Source organism: Mobula birostris, chromosome 12, assembly GCF_030028105.1.
Source record: "Mobula birostris isolate sMobBir1 chromosome 12, sMobBir1.hap1, whole genome shotgun sequence".
Lineage (NCBI taxonomy): Eukaryota > Metazoa > Chordata > Chondrichthyes > Myliobatiformes > Myliobatidae > Mobula > Mobula birostris.
In genome coordinates, this window is record NC_092381.1 from 99,128,392 (window position 1) to 99,151,388 (window position 22,997).

At 42.9% G+C, this 22,997-nt stretch overlaps 1 protein-coding gene across 5 annotated transcripts in view; it reads left to right on the plus strand.

The window, feature by feature from the left end:
- LOC140206139 (xenotropic and polytropic retrovirus receptor 1 homolog) overlaps positions 1-22,997 on the plus strand; it is a 371,957-nt gene that overhangs the window by 251,687 nt on the left and 97,273 nt on the right. For all 5 annotated transcript variants that reach the window (XM_072274355.1, XM_072274359.1, XM_072274357.1 and 2 more), the window contains exon 10: positions 21,341-21,506. In XM_072274355.1, coding sequence (XP_072130456.1) covers positions 21,341-21,506 — 166 coding nt within the window. The remainder of the gene's footprint in view (positions 1-21,340; positions 21,507-22,997) is intronic.

The window sequence follows — 22,997 nt, forward strand, 5'->3', positions numbered from 1 at the left end:
GGTCCTGTCTAACCAATTTTATAGAGTTTTTCAAAGAAGTTTCCAGAAAAGTTGATGAATGCAAGACAGTTTAGTGTTTACATGGACTTCAGCAAGGACTTTGACAAGGTCCCGCATGGGAGCTTGTTCAAGGAGATTCAGTCACTTGACATTCAGGATGAGAGGATGAGGTAGTAACTTGGATTAGATATTGGCTTCATGCAAGAAGCCAGACAGTAGTAATACATGGTTGCTTCTCTGACTAGAAGTCTTTGACTAGTGGTATGCTGCAGGGATCAGTGTTCAATCCATTGTTATTTATTCATAGTCATAGTCATACTTTATTGATCCCGGGGGAAGTTGGTTTTCGTTACAATTGCACCATAAATAATAAATAGTAATAGAACCATAAATAGTTAAATAGTAATATGTAAATTATGCCAGTAAATTATGAAATAAGTCCAAGACCAGCCTATTGGCTCAGGGTGTTTGACCCTCCAAGGGAGGAGTTGGAAAGTTTGATGGCCACAGGCAGGAATGACTTCCTATGACACTCTGTGCTGCATCTCGGTGGAATGAGTCTCTAGCTGAATGTACTCCTGTGCCCACCCAGTACATTATGTAGTGGATGGGAGACATTGACCAAGATGGCATGCAACTTAGACAACATCCTCTTTTCAGACACCACCGTGAGAGAGTCCAGTTCCATCCCCACAACATCACTGGCCTTACAAATGAGTTTGTTGATTCTGTTGGTGTCTGCTACCCTCAGCCTGCTGCCCCAGCACACAACAGCAAACATGATAGCACTGGACACCACAGACTCGTAGAACATCCTCAACATTGTCCGGCAGATGTGAAAGGACCTCAGTCTCCTCAGGAAATAGAGACGGCTCTGACCCTTCTTGTAGACAGCCTCAGTGTTCTTTGACCAGTCCAGCTTATTGTCAATTCGTATCCTCAGGTATTTGTAATCCTCCACCATGTCCACACTGACACCCTGGATGGAAACAGGGGTCAGCGGTACTTTAGCTGTCCTCAGGTCTACCACCAGCTCCTTAGTCTTTTTCACATTAGGCTGCAGATAATTCTGCTCACACCATGTGATAAAGTTTCCTACCGTAGCCCTGTACTCAGCCTCATCTCCCTTGCTGATGCATCCAACTATGGCAGAGTCATCCGAAAACTTCTGAAGATGACAAGACTCTGTGAGGTAGTTGAAGTCCGAAGTGTAAATGGCGGAGAGAAAGGGAGACAAGACAGTCCCCTGTGGAGCCCCAGTGCTGCTGATCACTCTGTCGGACACACAGTGTTGCAAGCACACATACTGTGGTCTGCCAGTCAGGTAATCAAGAATCCATGATACCAGGGAAGCATCCACCTGCATTGCTGTCAGCTTTTCCCCCAGCAGGGCAGAGTGGATGGTGTTGAACGCACTGGAGAAGTCAAAAAACATGACCCTCACAGTGGTCACTGGCTTGTCCAGGTGGGCGTAGACACGGTTCAGCAGATAGACGATGGCATCCTCAACTCCTAGTCGGGGCTGGTAGGTGAACTGAAGGGGATCTAAGTGTGGCCTGACCATAGGCCGGAGCAGCTCCAGAACAAGCCTCTCCAGGGTCTTCATGATGTGGGAGGTCAATACCACCGGTCTGTAGTCATTGAGGCCGCTGGGGCGCGGTGTCTTCGACACAGGGACGAGGCAGGACGTCTTCCACAGTACAGGAACCCTCTGGAGCCTCAGGCTCAGGTTGAGTACATGGCGAAGTACTCCACATAGCTGAGGGGCACAGGCTTTGAGCACCCTGGTACTGACACCATCTGGTCCTGCAGCCTTGCTTGGGTTGAGACGTTTCAGCTGTCTTCTCACCTGTTCAGCTGTGGGGCCCACCGTGGTGGTTTCGTGTGGGGAAGGAGTGTAGTCATGAGGGCTGAGTGGGGCACTGTGAGGAGGGGTAGGAGGGGAGAGTGGAATATATGTTGGTTGGGGGCCGACAACAGATGGCTCATGTGGGGGATGGGCAGGGGCCACAATGTCAAATCTGTTAAAGGACAGGTTAACTTCATTGGCCCTGTCCACATTGCCTTCAGCTCCTCTGTTGCTAGTTTGCCGGAACCCAGTGATGGTCCTCATCCCCCTCCAGACCTCTGTCATGTTGTTCTGCTGGAGTTTCCACTCAAGCTTCCTCCTGTACCTTGTCATTTATATCAACTGTGATAACGTAGTAAATGAGATTAGCAAATATGCAGATGCCACAAGGTTGGGGGTATAGTGGACAGCAAGAAAAACTATCAAAGCTTGTAGCGGAATCTGGACCAGCTGGAAAAATGTGCTGAAAAATGACGTATGGAATTTAATGCACACCATAAGACCAGAAGACATAGGAGCAGAATTAGGCCACTTGGCCCATCAAGTCTACTCCACCATTCCATCATGGCTGATTTATTATCCCATTCTCCTGCCTTCTCCCCGTAACCTTTAATGCTCTGACTAACCAAGAACCTATCAATCTCTGATTTAAATATACATGGCCTCCACAACAGTCCATGGCAATAAATTCCAAAGATTCATCACCCTCCGGCTAAAGAAATTCCTTCTCATGTCTGTTCTAAGTGGATGTCCTTCCAGCCTGACGCTGTGCTGTCTGTTCCTGGACTCACCCATGATAGGAAACATCTTCTTCACATCCACACTGTATCACCCTTTCATTATTTGATAGGTTTCTATGAGATCCACCCACCATTCTTCTAAACTCCAATAAATACAGGCCCAGAGTTATCAAATGCTCCTCGTACATTAACCCTTTCATTCCCAGAATCATGCTTGTGAACCTCCTCGCCAATGCCAGCACATCCTTTCTTAGATAAGAGGCTCAAAACTGTTCACAGTACTCTGAGTACAGTCTGACCAACACCTTATAAAGCCTTGGCATTCATTGTTGCTCTAATATTCTAATCATCTTGAAATGAATGCTAACATTCCATTTGCCTTCCTTACCACTGACTCAATCTGCAAATTACCCATCAGGGAATCCTACACAGGGACTTCCAAGTCCCTTTTTGCAACTCCCCTTTTGAATTTTCTACCCGTTTAGAAAATTGTCCACACCTTTATTTCTTCTACCAAAGTTCATGATCGCACACTTTGCTACAGTATATTCCATCTACCACATCTTCGCCCATTCCCCCAATCTGTCCAAGTCTTTCTATAGACTCATGCAAAATGCTGGAGGAACTCGCCATTTCTTGATGATTAACTTATCTATACTCCAAGGGATATTCAGTGACTTGGAAATTTTCTTGTATCCATCTCCTGACTTGTGCTTTTCAATAACCATTTCGCAGAGTTGCTTGGAGTGTTCTCATGGTGCAGTTTTTGTCAGAATACTGACTCATCAGCAGTTGGGCCTTCCGGATACAGGTGTACAGTTACTACAATCAATTGAGTTACTTTGACTGCACAAGGGGTCTCCAAAACCAGATTTCCAATTGACTAATTATGTGACTTCTAAAACCAATTAGTTGTACCATTGATGATTTGGTTTGTCATATTAAAGAGGGTGAATACTTCTACAAACAATTATTTTGTGTTGTATACTTGTAATTAATTTAGATCACTTTATAGAAATCTATTTTCACTTTGACGCAAAAGATCTGTTGATCAGTATTAAAAAGAAAAAGTTAAATCCACTGTGATTCAATGTTATAAAACAAAAAAAACATGAAAACTTCCAAGTGGGGGTGAATACTTTTTATCGGCACTGTACCCCTCCAGCGTCATTTTCCAGCATTTCAATATCCGTTCTTGCCTCTCTTTTACTCATTATATATCTGAAAAAACCTTGGTAGCCTCTGTTATGTACCTCGTAACTGGGTTGCCAAACCAGCAGAAATGGACCACTTAGTTGGAGTCTGGATTACTGGAAGCTAATAAAGTTTTATTAAAGAAATAAGTAACACAGTACTCTAATCGTACGGATATAAATGCAAGTTTAGCAATGATAAAATACACATGTGCACAGAACTAGGGGAATAGGAATCAATCAAGCTCTGTCGCACTCTAGGGGTAAAATGATCAGTCTCAAGTGACGCAGAGTTCAGTTTGCAGTTTGCAGTAATTGCTGTTGTGCCGTTGGAGGGAGAGAGAGAGAGATATGCAAATCTGATTCAGCAGACCTTTGATGTTCTTCGCAGTTGGCTTTCGGGCGGACCCTTTTTTATGTCTTCTGTGGTCACTGACTGTGACCCCTCCGTTCTGGATACGACTGTTCTTCTGCGGTGAACCCGGCACCCAGGCAAGGGCGGACACACACACCAGGTTCCCGCTGATCGTACCTTTTCACCCTGTCAGTCTATGGTCGGTTCCCTCGAACCAGACCTCCAACTCCCACCAACTTGTGGGGCACACCGCTCTTCCAGGGTCTCGTTATCTCGTGATCTCGTGGTGTGTGTTGTGCCTTAGCGAACCTGTTCTTTTTATCCCCCTGGTGGGGTATCGCCTGTCCATCAAACTTCAAACAGTTCAGGTTCAAAGCAACCGGTCCGTCAATACTCTGAAATGTGTTTCTTTCTTGTTAAACTCTCTGTTCTCTCTTATTAGCATTTTGAATGTTTCTCCATTGTCTCCCTTATCTCTCTCATCAGCATCAATCTTCTGATAACTTGGTTTGTCGTCACACCTCTTGATAAGTATGATGTGTTACACTTTGGGATGATAAACCATGGTAGGACATACATGACGAATAGTTGAGCACCAATGAGCGCAGTAGAACAAAGGGATCTAGAAATACAGATCCATAATTACTAGATAGTGGTGTTACAGGTAGATAGGGTTGTCAAAAGAGCTTTTGACACACTGGCCTTCATAGATTGAAGTATTGAGTACAGGAGTTGGGATGTTATGTTGAAATTGCTTAAGATGTTGGTAAGGCCTAATTTGTAGTGTTGTGTGCAATTCTGGTCACTTACTTACAGAAAAGATATCAATAAGGTTGAAAGAGTGCAGAGAGAGTATACAAGGATGTTGCCAGGATTTAAGAACCAGGGTTATAGGGTAAGGTCGAATAGGTTAGCACTTTATTCCCTGAAGCATAAGAGAATCAGGGGAGATTTGATAGAGATATACAAAGTACGGATAGGGTAAATGCAAGCAGGCTTTTTCCACTGAGGTTAGAAAAGACGACAAATACAGGTCATGGGTTAAGGATGAACGGTGAAATGTTTAAAAGAATATGATGGGAATCTCACTCAGAGGGTGGTGAGGGTGTGGAATGAGCTGCTAGTGAAAGTGGTGGATGCAGGTTCGATTTCAATATTGTAGAAAACTTTGGATAAGTACATGGATGTGCAGTGTATGGAGGGCTGTGGTCTTCGTTCAGATCAATAGCACAGATCAAAATTAATAGATGGGCATGGACTAAATGGGCCAAAGGGCCTATTTCTGTGCTGTTAATGTTCTCTGATCTTTTGATTCTGTATCTTGATGTGATCATCTTAATGAAGCAGTCTTTCTTCCCCCTTCCAATATTTATTTATTTTATTTAGCAATACAGCACAGAATAGGCCCATCCTGCCCTTCAAGCCACGCTGCCCCAGCAACCTCCGACAGACCAGATTAACCCAAACCTAATCACATGACAACTTGCGATAACCAGTTAAGCTACCCTGTACGTCTTTGGACTGAGGGAGGAAACCCACACTTTCTGCTGAGATAACATACAGAGACTCCTTACAGAACAGCACCTGAATTGAATTCCAATTGTCCTGAGCTGTAATAGCATCAAGCCACCACAGCACCGAATACTTTTAGAACTGTATTAAAATACTCCCTTTCATTTGTTCAAAGCTGTGTCCATGCTGTTAATCTTTAATTTCTGGAGACAGTCTGGGAGGGTTGGCATCTCCAATATTAATCTTGATCTTAGCAGGGTATGTAAGACTCAGACATTGCATTGCTTCTGGCTAGCAATTGAAGGTATGTCCATTTAAGTAATAACTGGAAATATCGATAGTTCATAAATATTTACAGAGGAATATTCTTGCATATGCTCTGGGGAAAAGAGATGTATTGATGGAATATAAACCAATTGTGTAATTACTTTTTGTAACTGGTTTTCTGAAGAGCCACTGTGGCATATGGTTGGTTGCCAAACTTGAAATAGTGTAACACTGCACATTTGTAGATGATTGACAGAACAGTAATTACACTATCTTGATAAAGCAGCACAGAAATGATAAAAGCTGATGAATGTTTCTCACAGCTGTATTTAGCCAGTAATGTCACATAGGAGAAGATCAAATGTCTAAACCAAAAAACTGTCCTGGTAATGTGTTCAAGTAATGGTATTTACCCACTGAAATGAGCATTTGTTGAATAGAATTACTAAAAATCTGTCATTTTTATTGTTTCTCTTTCAGTTTTTGTCAGCTCCTCTGTGAAGCATTGACATTGTTGGAATTCAGTTTATTTGTCTTGTGTCAACCCAGATAAATATTGTCCATAGGAGACATTGACTTTGACTATTGGTAATCACAGCTGATCCCAATCCATTCTTTATGCACTCCATATTTTTTTCCTTATTAGGCAGTCCTTCAGGATTAATGAGCCTAGCTTTACAAATATTATGTGTATGCTCCAGTCCCTCATTTGCTTCAGTAAATGAATCAACAATGGCTTGAAAGTCAGCATCCTAAAGAGCACAACACAAGCTCAATGGCTGAAGTTGGCATGAACTTGTTACTTGTGTAGAGTTGATATTAGTTGGTCATGTAGATTAGCTCCTCTCCAGTGGGAAGCTCTCTGCAGGTGGCTAGGAAAATTGAGAAACATCTTGCGTAGTGACACAGCCTTGCTTGATGCCAATCTGCACTGAGATTGGGAAATACCGAGAATCTGGTTACGATCATGGCAAGTATACGTAAGATGGAGGTGAATTTCTACAGATAGACAAATTTGAGAATGAAGCTCTGCAATCCCACTTGATAACTGAAGTTAAATCTCTTGTAAGGCCAAAGCTATATGTAGTGGCTGATGCATTATTCTTGGATTTGACACATGTTGAAAATCATGTTTGTTGGGTCTCTAGAGGGATAGAACCCACATTGTAATATGGAGAGCGGCTGTGAGCCACTAGAAGGAGACAGCTGTTGAAGACCTTGGTGAAACTTTCCCTGTGGCAGATAACAGAGTTCCTCTGTAATCAACACTGTTGGACTTCTCTCCTTTGTTGAAAATGGTCATGATTGTAGATTTATTGAAATCCACTCGTATGTTCTCCTCTTCCCAAACATGGGAATTGTGATTGTGAATTTGTGATGGAACTTTCTCTCTGCCAAGTATTAGAACTTCAGCTGCTCTTGAGGGCCTGTTTGGCATCTGGCATTTTCAATCTCTTACCAGTCAAGTGATGGAAAGGTATCAAGAACACTCATGAGGAGTTGTTTGAGGTGTTCCTCCTGCAAGCACTAACACACAGGTAATCTCTGTGCTTGATAAGTTTACTTTTGTTCTTAGCTGTCATTGGAGTGAGTCCTTGAATATTTGGGCCTTGACATTGCTGAAGGCACACTGCATGTCATGGTACAAGTTACTGCACCTCCTGTGCTGTTTCTACTTGTTATCTATACTTAAAGCTACAGTTCTCTGTTGAACTCCAGCCTGTTCAAATTTTTCTTTTGTAGTCCAAGAATGCATTGCATTTTTTATTCATTAGTTCCTGAATCTTCTCATTGCAGTCATCAAACATATTGAACAATTAAACTGTGTATTTTGCTGGAGAAGCCACAAGTCTTCATGAACGTGCTAATTATGGTTGATTTGAATACTATCTAGAGTGATTCACATGGCTGCTGTTGGTTGGATGGATGAGGTCATTAGTTTGAATAATACCTAGCCCGCATCCCACATGAAGACAAGCTGGCTTCATTATCACATAATAAGTAATTTATCTGGATTAGGGTTGTTCATTAAATTATACATACATTTTGAGGCATTTTGTCATGGGGAGTTCTAGATCAATATGTGCAGGTAGAAGATGAGTTGTTCTTCAGGTTTATGTTGGGTCTCCTTGTAACAATGCAGGAGGTCACATACAGAAGAGTCAATGTGACAAAGGATAGAGAATTAAACTGATGGGTAGCAGAAAGCTCAGGGTCACCCTTACAGACTAAACACAGGTGTTCCTCATAGCAATGGCATAATCTCTGTTTGGTTTCTCCAGTACAGAGGAGACCAGATTGTAAACATTGTATGCAGTACACTAGATTCAAAGTGCAAAATAAATTTATTATCAAAGTACATAGAGGTAATCATATACAACTCTGAGATTCACTTTTTTGTAGCATAAACAGTAAATTTATGCACCCAATGAAAGACTGCACCGAACAGGATGGACAAACAGCCAATGTGCAAAAGACAGCAAACATTTAATAATAATAAATAAATAAACAATAAAAAATCAAGAACATGAGATGAAGAGTCCTTGAATGTGAGTCCATAGGTTGTGGATCAAGAACATGAGATGAAGAGTCCTTGAATGTGAGTCCATAGGTTGTGGGAATAGTTCAGTGAAGTTGACCCCTCTGGGTCAGAGCCCAATGGTTGAAGGGTAATAACTGATCCTAAACCGATGGTGTAGATCCTGAGACTCCTGTACCTTCCTGATGGCAACAGCAAGAACAGAGCATGGCCTGTGTGGTGGATGCTGCTTTCCTGCGACTGTTGTCCATGTAGTTGAGCTCAATGGTGGAGAGGACTTTACCCATTATGGACTAGGCTGTATCCACTACTTTTTGTAGGATTTTCCATTTAAGGGCTTTGGTGTTTCCATACCAGTATATGATACAACCAGTCAATATATTCTCCACAACACATCTATAGAAGTCTGCCAAAGGTTTAAGATGCCATGTCAAATCTTTGCGAACTTCTAAGAAAGTAAAGATGCTGCTTTGCTTTCTTCTCAATTGCACTTATGTGCTGGGCCTAGGACAGATTGTCTGAAATTGTTACACCAAGGAATATAAAACTGATGACCATTTCCACCCCGATCCCCCAATGAGGGAGATCATTGGAGCTTACGGACTGCTGGTTTTCTCCACCTGAAGTCAATAATCAGCTCCTTGGTCTTGCTGACATAAGAGGTGGTTGTTCTGGCACCACTCAGTCAGATTTTCATTCTCCTTCCTATAAGCTGATTCGTCACCACCTTTGATTCAGCCAGTGACAGTGCTGTTGCTAGCATGTGGCATGGCGTACAGGTCATTACAGGCCTCAAGCCTCCTAGTACTGTGCCCCCTTCCAGCTTTGCTTCCCTCCCTGATGAGCTCAATTACTTCTACGCTCGCTTTGATTGAGAGAACAAGGAGGTCACCCTCAAAGTGGATCTCCCACCTGGTGAACTGCCTCTCTCACTTTCCACCTCCGATGTTTACGCCACACTTAGCATAGTGAATATACGGAAGGCAGCTGGTCTGGATGAAATACCTGGCCGTGTGCTCAGAGTCTGTGCAGGGCAGTTGGCCAGGGTCTTCATGGACATTTTTAATCTGTCCCTGGCCCAGGCAGTTGTCCCCACAAGCTTCTAGATCACCACCATCGTGCCAGTGCCAAAGCATCCCACTGCCACAGGCCTGAATGACTTCCGTCCAGTTGCACTCACCCCCATCATTGCAAAGTGCTTTGAGGGACTGGTTCTAACACATCTGAAATCCTGTCTGCCCTCTACCCTGGACCCCCATCAATTTGCCTACCGCACCAACAGGTCAACAGAGGATGCCATCTCCACGGCACTTCACTCTGCCCTGACCTACCTGGACAGCCCCAACGCTTACGTCAGAATGCTGTTCATTGACTTTAGTTCGGCATTCAATACTGTGATCCCCTCCAAGCTGATCACCAAACTTCGCCAGCATGATATCAAGGTATCCCTCTGCAATTGGACCTTGGACTTTCTGACTAACAGACCCCAATCAGTTAAGTTAGACAACCTCTTCTCCTCCACTCTCACCCTGAACACCGGTGTGCCTCAAGGCTGTGTGCTGAGCCCTCTTCTGTACTCCCTTTTCACCTATGACTGCGTTCCTGTACATGGTTCTAACTCCATAATCAAGTTCACAGACGACACCACGGTGGTTGGTCTGATCAGAGGGGATGATGAGACGGCCTACAGGGACGAAGTCCAGCACCTGGCTGCATGGTGTGCCGACAACAATCTGGCCCAAGGAGATCATTGTGGACTTCAGGCATGCCAGGAGTCACACTCACGTCCCCATCTACATCAATGGAACTGTAGTGGAGCGTGTATCAAGCTTCAAATTCCTTGGTGTCCACATTTCCGAAGATCTCACCTGGTACCTGAACTCCTCCATCCTGATCAAAAAGGTGCAACAGCGCCTTTAGTTCCTGCAGAGCATGAAGAAAGCTCACCTCTGTCCCAGGATACTGACGGACTTTTACCGCTGTACCATTGAGAGCATACTCACCAACTGCATCTCAGTGTGGTATGACAATTGTCCCGTATCGGAACGCAAAGCACTCCAGCGTGTGATGAAAACTGCTCAGCGGATTATCGGCAACCAGTTGCCCACCATTGGGAACATCTACCATAAACGCTGCCTGGGCAGGGCGAAAAGCATTATCGGATGCATCTCGCCCTAACCATGGACTTTTTACTCTCCTCCCATCCGGTAGGCGCTACAGGAGCCTCCACTTCCGCGCCAGCAGGCACAGGAAGAGCTTCTTCCCTGAGGCTGTGACACTGCTGAACCTCTCATCACAGCGCTAAGCAGTATTGTACTGTCTCAGTACTTTTATATTTGTGTGCTGTAGAACTTTTTTATTTGCAGTTATTTTATAAATAACACTATTCTTTGCATTTCTGGTCAGGTGCTAAATGCATTTCATTGCTTTGTATCTGTACTTGGCACAATGACAATAAAGTTGAATCTAATCTAAAATATGGCGTTGGAGCTATGCTTAACCTCACAGTTTTAAGTATAAAGCAAGTAGAAAAGAGGGCTAAGAACACAGTCTTGTGGTGCATCAGTGCTGATAGAGATTGTGGAGGAGATGTTGTTGCCAATCCCAACTGTCTGGGATCTCTAAGAGAGGAAATGAAGTATCCAGTTGTAGAAGGAGGTATAGAGGCCAAGGTCTAAAAGCTTATCAATTAGTTTTGAGGGGATGATGGTATGAATGATGAGCTGTAGTCGAAGAAGTACAAATGAGTCACCGCTTCACCTGAAAGGAGTATTAAGAGTGTCAGGTTGGTAGAATGGTAAGAGATAAAAGGACGTATATAGCACTTCCTATGATTGCATGGCAAAGTGGTATGAGAAAGAGAGTTGTTTATAGTCATAGTCTTACTTTATTGATCCCAGGGGAAATTGGTTTTCGTTACAGTTGCACCATAAATAATACATAGCAATAGAACCATAAATAGTTAAATAGTAATATGTAAATTATGCCAGTAAATTATGAAATAAGTCCAGGACCAGCCTATTGACTCGGGGTGTCTGACCCTCCAAGGGAGGAGTTGCAAAGTTTGATGGCCACAGGCAGGAATGACTTCCTATGACGCTCTGTGCTGCATCTCGGTGGAATGAGTCTCTAGCTGAATGTACTCCTGTGCCCACCCAGTACATTATGTAGTGGATGGGAGACATTGACCAAGATGGCATGCAACTTAGACAACATCCTCTTTTCAGACACCACCGTCAGAGAGTCCAGTTCCATCCCCACAACATCACTGGCCTTACGAATGAGTTTGTTGATTCCGTTGGTGTCTGCTACCCTCAGCCTACTGCCGCAGCATACAACAGCAAACATGATAGCACTGGCCACCACAGACTTGTAGAACATCCTCAACATCGTCCGGCAGATGTGAAAGGACCTCAGTCTCCTCAGGAAATAGAGACGGCTCTGACCCTTCTTGTAGACAGCCTCAGTGTTCTTTGACAAGTCCAGTTTATTGTCAATTCGTATCCCCAGGTATTTGTAATCCTCCACCATGTCCACACTGACACCCTGGATGGAAACAGGGGTCAGCGGTACCTTAGCTGTCCTCAGGTCTACCACCAGCTCCTTAGGCTTTTTCACATTAAGCTGCAGATAATTCTGCTCACACCATGTGACAAAGTTTCCTACCGTAGCCCTGTACTCAGCCTCATCTCCCTTGTTGATGCATCCAATTATGGCAGTCATCCGAAAACTTCTGAAGATGACAAGACTCTGTGCAGTAGTTGAAGTCCGAAGTGTAAATGGCGAAGAGAAAGGGAGACAAGACAGTCCCCTGTGGAGCCCCAGTGCTGCTGATCACTCTGTCGGACACACAGTGTTGCAAGCTCACATACTGTGGTCTGCCAGTCAGGTAATCAAGAATCCATGATACCAGGGAAGCATTCACCTGCATCGCTGTCAGCTTCTCCCCCAGCAGGGCAGAGCGGATGGTGTTGAATGCACTGGAGAAGTCAAAAAACATGACCCTCACAGTGATCGCTGGCTTGTCCAGGTGGCGTAGACACGGTTCAGCAGGTAGACGATGGCATCCTCAACTCCTAGTCGGGGCTGGTAGGTGAACTGGAGGGGATCTAAGTGTGGCCTGACCATAGGCCGGAGCAGCTCCAGAACAAGTCTCTCCAGGGTCTTCATGATGTGGGAGGTCAATACCACCGGTCTGTAGTCATTGAGGCCGCTGGGGCGCGGTGTCTTCGGCACAGGGACGAGGCAGGACGTCTTCCACAGTACAGGAACCCTCTGGAGCCTCAGGCTCAGGTTGAATACATGGCGAAGTACTCCACATAGCTGAGGGGCACAGGCTTTGAGAACCCTAGTACTGACACCATCAGGTCCTGCACCCTTGCTTGGGTTGAGACGTTTCAGCTGTCTTCTCACCTGTTCAGCTGTGAAGCCCACCGTGGTGGTTTCGTGTGGGGAAGGGGTATAGTCATGAGAGCAGGGTGGGGACTGTGAGGACGGGTAGGAGGGGAGAGTAGAATATGTGTTGGTTGGGGGCCGACATCAGATGGCTCATGTGGGGGATGGGCAGGGGCCACAATGTCAAATCTGTTAAAGAACAGGTTAAATTCATTGGCCCTGTCCACACTGCCTTCAGCTCCTCTGTTGCTAGTTTGCCGGAACCCAGTGATGGTCCTCATCCCCCTCCAGAGCTCTCTCATGTTGTTCTGCTGGAGTTTCCACTCAAGCTTCCTCCTGTACCTGTCTTTAGCCTCCCTGATCCTGGTTTTCAGGTCCCTGTGTATTGCCCTCAGCTCCTCCCTATTTCCATCTCTAAGCACCCTCTTTTTAGCGTTCAGGATGTCCTTAATGTCCTTTGTCACCCATGGCTTGTTATTTGAATAACAAAGGACAGTTCTTGTTGGAACATTTAATGATGTAAGAGCAACTTGGGAGTCATGGTGTGAATGTTGAATGGGAAGAGGAGTCTACCATGTTGACTTGATGTTAACATCATTTGAAGAAAAGAACTTCCTTTGTCAAAATTAATTGTTTGTCAAAATACTTATCAATTCTGAAGCACTTTGTTATGGAAAATTTCAAGTCATATAAGATGTGCACATATCTAAGTTCTCTCTTTTCAGGTAGAATTTTATGGTAAATACACTCAGTAAGGTTACCTAATCATCTGTTGTGAAATGTTAAACGATGTAGATAGCTCTGTAGCCAAATAAATCTAAAGAATTAAAATTCTGCAGATGCTGGAAATCCAAAGCAACACACACAGACTGCTCGAGGAACTCAGTAGATCAGGCAGCATCTATGGAAATGAATAAACGGTCAACATTTCAGGCTGAGATCCTTCTTCAGGACTCAAGAAGCCCTTTTCCAATCAAAATTGAAATTTTAATTTGAATAGGTAAAATATGAAATGATTGCCCAGCTTTGTATAGTATATACAAAGTTAGGCTAGCTTCATCATTTTGTGACTTTTATGCTATAATGTCCACATTAAAAGTTTGGTAGTAGTAAAGAGTCAAGAAATTCACAGAACACTAAATCAGGTAGGAAACCTCAGAATGAAAAAGATTCTCACAGTATTTTCCAGTATTATAAAGGGAATTCTCAATGATTCAAGCAGGAGTATTGGGAGTGAGTGCAGGTATTAATGGAAATGTCATTTTGTTTTCAGAGATATTATGAAACTAGATAATCCTGTGTGAACCATACTTTGCTCATGCAAAATATATAATGACAAAAACAATAAGTCAGTGACATGCACAAAGACTTTGTAAGGACATGGTTTCCTAAATATTTGAGAAGTAATAGAAACAGAAGTCAGCCTGCTCCACCATTCATTAAGATCATGGCTCCTCTCTTACCTCATCCTTTACTGCTCTGCTCCATAGACCCATATCTCTTGAAATTCCTAATTTACAATTATCTAAGTTTTTTAACAGTACATTTTATATCAGGCATGATTCCATGGGGATGCCATACGGGCAAGAAATAATTTGAAAGGACATGGGATAGAACTCAAAATTATCTACTTCACTGTCTATGTCCTGAAGTTTAGTTAGTATTTTAATAGAAATCATATCTCTGTTGGTTTGTAAATCTATCTGTTCTACTGGAGTGCTCTTGACCTGGATTCTGCCATGGAGAAAGATCTGGTAAAAGAAGTGTGGATGACATCATTTTAGTTTCTTAAAGCAGCATACTTTTTGTCAGAAGGTTTAAGTTTTTAGAATTATGAAACATTTTGTTAATGAGATCTACTTAAATGGATAAACACGAGATTCTGTAGATTCTGGAAATCCAGAGCAATACACACAAAATACTGAAGGAACTCAGCAGGTCAGGCAGCATCGATGGAAATGAATAAACAGTCAATGTTTCAGGCGGAGACCCATGCTCAGTACAGGGAAGGAAGGGGAAGGAGAACTACCTAGAAGGTGATTTGTGAAACCAGGTAGGTGGGGAAGTTTAAAGGCTGAAGAAATCTGATAGGAGAAGATAGTGGATCATGGGAGGAAGGGAAGAAGGAGGGGCACCGAGGAAGGTGATAGGCAGGTGAAGAGAAGAGGTAGGAGGTCAGTTTGGGGAATAGAAGAAAAGGGATATCATTCTGCTTAACTTCTGCCACTGTCAGTGGGATCCTACCACCAATCATATCTTTACCTACCCCCAACTGCACTCTCTACTTTCCACAGGGATCACTCCCTCCATGATGCCTTTGTCCATTCTTCCCTTCATCTACTAATCCCCCTCCTAGCACACAAGATCTAGGAGGTCTCTAACCCTGCAAGAGACAGAAATGCTACACTTGCCCATTCACCTCCTGCCTTACCTTCATTCAGGGCTCCAAACAGTCCATCCAGGTGAGGCAACACTTCACCTGCAAATCTGCTGAGGTTATCTATTGCTCCTGATGCGACCTCCTCTACATTCATGAGACCCGTCGTAAAATGGGGGACCACTTTATCGAGCACCTCTGCTCCATCCAACAAAAGCAAAATTTCCCAGTGGCCTACCATTTTAATTCCTAATCCCATTCTCGTTCTGACGTAATGATTTAAATGAACAAGTATCTTTCTTAATTCACTTTTAGTTGACTGCGTTGCAGGGGATGTGGCATGCAAATGGTGGATGGATCTCTAATCAAGTTGTAGTTGTCTCAGCCCATCACACCCCCATAATGCTGGCCCTCCTGTTCTTACCACATACAAGCATAATGTGACTTGTTGATTGTGTATCTCACTGTTACAAATGTCATTCCCACAGGAGTTATCTTTTCTCCAGTGTAAGTTCTTAGCCGAATATCTACAGGCTTCAGTTCTGTATCTTTTTATGGATTGACTTATACAGCCAATGTCCAATTTCATATTAATTAAGTTCCCATTCTCTTCTGATGTAAGCTATATTGCTTGTCTATCTTTAGTTTTCACTTTCTAAATTTCAAGGCTACCCGTCCTGTGTGACTCAAGGGTTCATTTATTATCAAAGTATACAACTCTTCTTCTTCTCCAGATAGCCACAAAACCAAGAAAGTAAAAAACAGTCAAACTCCAAATTCCTCCTCTCTGCATAATAAAACAAACAAAAACAGAACAGGCACATCGACCCCTCCCTCCAGAGATCCCCCTACCCCACACACAAAAATATGAGAAAGATGGGTTGAAAGACACAGAATACAAAAAACTAAGCAGAAAAAAAAATCCATAGTCCAAGTCCACATTCAAAATGCAGAAAACCTGGTCAGTATTCTCCCTCTCCATAGCAGAGTGATCTCACCAGTGATTAAAAAAAAGGCAGTCTCCCCTCTCCATAGCAGAGCAATCTCTCCAGTAATAAAAAGGCAGTCTCTCCTCTCTGTAGTAGAGTGATCTCACCAGCAATAAAAAGGGAATCTCTCTTCATTTTCAGATTTTTCATTAATAGTGTGCAGATTAGGGCTCTTTGAAACTGCAACTTGACTTATCTTTTTCTCTTTTCTGCGCAGTCCATTTATTATTGTCTGTCCAACAGAATCTTTGTATGTGGCCTAGTTCATTGCATTTTTTTTTTACAGGTTTCGTCTTTAAACCTGCATTAGTTTGATATATGTGAGCCCCTGCCACAACGATAACACAATTTGTTCGGCCAGTCAGGTTTTTGTTTAGAATTTGCAATTTGTTCACGTTCACTTTCATTCCTGACTGCAACTCAACTGCCATAAGACCATAAGATATAGGAGCAGAAGTAGGCCATTCGGCCTATCGAGTCTGCTCTGCCATTCAGTCATGGGCTGATCCAATTCTTCCAGTCATACCCTTTGATGCCCTGGCTAATCAAAAACCTATCTATCTCTGCCTTAAGTACACCCAATGACTTGGCCTCCACAGCCGCTCACGGCAACAAATTTCACAGATTTACCACCCTCTGACTAAAGTAATTTCTCCGCATCTTAGTTCTAAAAGGACGTCCTTCAATCCTGAAGTCGTGCCCTCTTGTCCTAGAATCCGCTACCATGGGAAATAACTTTGCCATATCTAATCTGTTCAGGCCTTTTAACATTCGTAATGTTTCTATGAGATCCCCCCTCATTCTCCTGAATTGTGTCTGTGTCTGCTATTTCCACTGATACTGCTATTTCAATTGTTCTTTTAAATGTGCATTATGCTTCAGTTAGGAGCTATTTTTGAATGCTTTCTTTTAAGATTTCAAAAACTACACAATCTCTCAGTGCACCAAGCTGACAATGCTCAAATAATCTCTTCAATTCAGCCACATACGCTGCAATGGACTTCCCTTGTTCTGCTTGTGGAAACCTAAAGTATTCTGCAATCAACAATGGTTTTGGTTTTAAATGTCCTGCATTGTTTTCATGATATCAGCAAAGCTCATTTTGGCTGGTTTGATTGGAGCAGTCAAACTGCAAAGCAAACTGTATACCTTTAAACCCAATTCACTCAGCAAAATTGATACTCGTTTTGTCATTGAATATTTAATTTGTTTCAAAATACTGTTGAATTAGCTCAGTATACATGAGCCACTTGGCTGTTCCTCACTAAGCTTTTTTTTAAATTGAATGTCTTATTGCAGGGGTCCCCAACCTTTTTTGCACCGCAGACCGGTTTAATATTGACAATATTCTTGCGGACCGGCCAACTGGGGCGGGGGGGGGGGGCGGCTGTTCAAGTAGGGTTGAACTCACCTCAACCTGTCTTTTACAGTTAAGGTTGCCAACTTTCTCACTCCCAAATAAGGGACAAAAGTAGCAGTCAAATCCCAGGACACTTTACCCCAGGAAAGACTACCATGACCATGAAGCCTTGCGCGAGCACCTGTGTGGTGTGTGTACGTGCCAATTTTTCTCCCCCACAAATTGGTTTTGCCTTCATCTTCCCGACTACACTGTACATAGATTATTTCTACTTTATATCTGCTGTGTATTTATCATATTTTTGGTTTTATGTGTTATTTGGTATGATTTGGTAGGTTATTTTTTGGGTCTGGGAATGCTCAAAAATGTTTCCCATATAAGTTAATGGTAATTGCTTCTTCGCTTTACTCAATTTCGGCACGAAAGGTTTCATAGGAACACTCTTCCTTAGTGGGATAGAGCCCAATATACGAGATGTCCTGGCATATACGGGGCAGTTGGCCACCCTATGTTCAAGTTCAACAGTGCGTGACAGGGAATGAGGAAAGGTGCAACTGACTTATATGGTTTCCTCACGGCCCGGTAGCACATGCTTTGCTTGGTTGGGGACCGCTGTCTTATTGTGCTTCAACAGGTTGGTAGCTGTCTCAGGTTTGTTTTAAAGATGCCGCATCACCACTGTTTTGTTCTGTAACTACAAAACATTAAACTAATTCAGTTTAAAACAGGAGAGTTGAAAGATGCGATCATAGGGTTGCCAACTGTCCCGTATTTGCCAGGACATCCCATATATTGGGCTCTACCCCGCTAAAGTAGAGCGTTCCTATGAAACCTATGTTCAAGTTCAACAAGAATGAGGAAAGGTGTAGCTGACTCATATCGTTTCCTCACGGCCCGGTATCACATGCTTTGCGGCCCGGTACCTGGGGACCGCTGTCTTATTGTGCTTCAACAGGTTGGTAGCTGTCTCAGGTTTGTTTTAAAGATACCCCATCACCACTGTTATGTTTTGTAACTACAAAACATTAAACTAATTCAATTTAAAACAGGAGAGTTGAAAGATGCGAATCTTTGTGTTCACTTTAAGTGAGGTATGCACGTATCATGTGGTAGCGTCATGACGTATGCAACTTATGTGTTTTTAGATATAACCCATAGTGAATTATTTAAATGAACAAGACTGCTTAATCAAACAATATATTTATAGTATTACTTAAATAATAAATACCTTCTGATTTTTTTTTCCAATCCCCTTCCCTCCTCTTCAATTCCCTGCTCTGGCCTCTTACCCTTCTCCTCACTTGCCTATCACCTCCCCTCCTTCTTCCCTTTCTGTTACACTCCACTCTCCCTTACTATCAGATTCTTTCTTCTCCAGCCCTTTATCTTTCCCACCCACCTGGCTTCACTTATCACCCCCTCGCTACCTCTCCTCCCACCTTTTTATTCTGACATCTTCCCCCTTCCTTCCCAGTCCGTAGGAAGGGTCTTGGCCTGAAACACCAGCTGTTCATTCATTTCCAAAGATGCTACCTGACCTGCTGAGTTCCTCCAGCATTTTGTGTGTGTTGCTTAAATAGATGTTCATTTTTCAGCTGAAACACAGACCACTGCAATAGCCAGAAATGTACATTCAAGAAATAGTGCATTCTTTATCCCATCAATAGTGAATTGACCCCCATGATTCACTGACTTTTTAAATCAAAAACCATCCTGCTGTTAACTTCACAAACACGAGGAAATCGGCAGATGCTGGAAATTCAAGCAACACACGCAAAATGCTGGTGGAACGCAGCAGGCCAGACAACATCCACAGGAAGAAGCACAGTCGATGTTTCAGGCCGAGTCCTGACATGGAAACATAGAAACATAGAAAATAGGCGCAGGAGTAGGCCATTCGGCCCTTTGAGCCAGCACTGCCATTCAGTATGATCATGGCAGATCATCCAACTCAGAACCCTGTACCTGCCTTCTCTCCATACCCCCTGATCTCAGAGAGTGGTGAATCTGTGGAATTCTCTGCCACAGGAAACAGTTGAGGGTGACGAAAGGGTGCTTCTTCCTATGGATGCTGTCTGGCCTGCTGCATTCCACCAGCATTTTGTGTGTGTTGCTTGCTGTTAACTTGTTTTTATTTAGGGCTATGGATGAGGTTTTACAATTTAATGAGCAAATATTGGCCATTTACTCATAGAAACTAACCATACCATAGAAACTACAGCACAGAAACAGGCCCTTTAGCCCTTCTTGGCTGTGCCACACCATTTTCTGCCTAGTCTCAGTGACCTGCACACGGACCATATCCTTCCATACACCTCCCATCCATGTATCTGTCCAATTTATTCTTAAATGTTAAAAAAGAACCCGCATTTACCACCTCGTCTGGCAGCTCATTCCATACTCCCACCACTCTCTGTGTGAAGAAGCCCACCCTAATGTTCCCTTTAAACTTTTCCCCCCTCACCCTTAACCCATGTCCTCTGGTTTTTTTCTCCCCTTGCCTCAGTGGAAAAAGCCTGCTTGCATTCACTCTATCTATACCCATCATAATTTTATATACCTCTATCAAATCTCCCCTCATTCTTCTACGCTCCAGGGAATGAAGTCCTAACCTATTCAACCTTTCTCTGTAACTGAGTTTCTCAAGTCCCGGCAACATCCTTGTAAACCTTCTCTGCACTCTTTCAACCTTATTTATATCCTTCCTGTAATTTGGTGACCAAAACTGAACACAATACTCCAGATTCGGCCTCACCAATGCCTTATACAACCTCATCATAACATTCCAGCTCTTACACTCAGTACTTTGATTAATAAAGGCCAATGTACCAAAAGCTCTCTTTACGACCCTATCTACCTGTGACGACACTTTTAGGGAATTTTGTATCTGTATTCCCAGATCCCTCTGTTCCACTGCACTCCTCAGTGCCTTACCATTAACCCTGTATGTTCTACCTTGGTTTGTCCTTCCAACGTGCAATACCTCACACTTGCCAGTATTAAACTCCATCTGCCATTTTTCAGCCCATTTTTCCAGCTGGTCCAAGTCCCTCTGCAGGCTCTGAAAACCTTCCTCACTGTCTACTACACCTCCAATCTTTGTATCATCAGCAAACTTGCTGATCCAATTTACCACATTATCATCCAGATCATTGATATAGATGACAAATAACAATGGACCCAGCACTGATCCCTGTGGCACAACACTAGTCACAGGCCTCCACTCAGAGAAGCAATTCTCTACCACCACTCTCTGGCTTCTTCCATTGAGCCAATGTCTAATCCAATTTACCACCTCTCCATGTATACCTAGCCACTGAATTTTCCTAACTAACCTCCCATGCGGGACCTTGTCAAAGGCCTTACTGAAGTCCATGAAGACAATATCCACTGCCTTCCCTTCATCCACTTTCCTGGTAACCTCCTCAAAAAACTCCAACAGATTGGTCAAACATGACCTACCACGCATCTTTTTGAAAATGGATGAGTGAATCCTGGGTGCACAAATGATCTCTTATTGTCTAGATATTGTCAGAAAGTGATTTTCTTAATTTTAGAGGAAGACGTCGGCCTCTTTATGCTTAATCTATCAGTCTTCTCTACTTAATTGCTTGTTTTTTGCTGCAGATAATGATTATTATTTAATATGGAGGTCAGAGTGCCAGAGGTTGGGGATAGACTGCAGTGGGTGGTGGGTACAGGTGAAAGGCTTTAGCTTTAAACTTATTTCCTGATGAGTCTCTTTTTTTCTGTTTTCCCCACAGTTCAGAGTCTTCACCGCACCATTCCACAAAGTAGAGTTTGCAGATTTCTGGCTGGCTGACCAGTTGAACAGCCTGGCAACAATCCTGATGGATCTGGAGTACATGATCTGCTTTTATAGCTTTGAACTGAACTGGAGCACAGATGAAGCCCTTATCAGATCTACAGGTAATTTAGTATACACAGTAGCCACAGTGGGTTTCTGTTTCTGCTTCATATTGTCTGCAGTTTAAAGCCTAAGAAGGACTCAGGCAGCATGTGTGTAAAACACCACCTGTGACAAGTTTCCTCTCATTGTCACAACTTTGTCCATTATCACTAAAAGAGCGCCCTCACTAGAGGATTGCAGTGGTTTAAGAAGGGGCTTGCCACACCACCTTGAGAAAGAGAACAAATAATGGCTTTGTCAGCAATGCCAAAAAATAATGTAATTGAGGTACTGCTCAGTTGCAGTCTAACTGGATGGCCGTGCACACATGAAAAGCAGAATTGTGTTCTTTGTTGGCAAGTTCCCGATTTGATTAATGCTCAAACTAGTCTCGCAGGGTGACCCAAAGTGGTAGCAAATCAAATGAGAAAGATGAAGCAAATATGGAAGTTAAAGCAATTAAGTCCAATAGACAGGGGCACAATAGGGAGGGAGCTGTAAAAGCCTTAATTCAGTAAGTTTCAAAATAGTTAATGAAAAAGAATTGATCCTTAAGTGAAAGTTCTAAATTGAGGGAAGCTTATTTCAGTGACTTCGTATTAGAATACTCTGAAGTGAATTTAGAGAAGTTGTTTGTAGGTAAATGGCATATTAGCAAATGGGATGCTTTTAAGAATGATGTAAGAAGAAATTGCGGTCAGAACTTTTCTGTCAGAGCGAAGAGCAAGATTGGCAGGATTAGGGAACCTTGGTGATGAGGGATACTGAAAAGATATAAGGGATATAGGAGCACACTTAAGAGGGGAATTAGGAGAGCAAAAAGGGAATATGTGATATCTCTACCATATAAAATAACTGAGAACCCTTAATGATTCCAGAGGTACATTGTACATTAAAAAGTTTGCTTAAGAGAGTATAGGTTCTCTTAAGGATCAACGTGGGATCTAAGATGAGAAGCCATTGGAAAATAGGCAACGTCTGAAATGTATACTTGAAATTGGAGAAGAACATGGAAGCTAGTGAATTCAGGGAAGAGAATGGTAATATTCAGATATAGATATGTACATCAACATTATAAAGAAAGAGATGTTAAAGGTTCTGAAACACAAAATAGTAGATACATCCTAGAGCCTGACCAGGTCTATCCTTGGATATTATGGGAAGCAAAGGAGCAGATTACTAGGACCCTGCAGAAATTGTTAATTGCAGATAAAGTACCTGAATATTGGACATTGGCTAATTTAGTGCGTTTGCTTCAAGAGCAGCAGGGATAAACCAGGGAACTACAGATCAGTTAGACTTACATCATTGGTGAGAAAGTAATTGGAAGGGATTCTGACTGATAGGATTCATTTGCATTTGGATAGGTGAAGATTGATTAACAATAGTCAGCATGGCTTGGCTTTGTACATGGGAAATCATGCTTCATAAATTTGATTTAGTTTTTTTTAAAGAGATGACCACAAGGATTGATAAGAGCAGGGTGGTAAACATTGGCTGCATGTACTTTA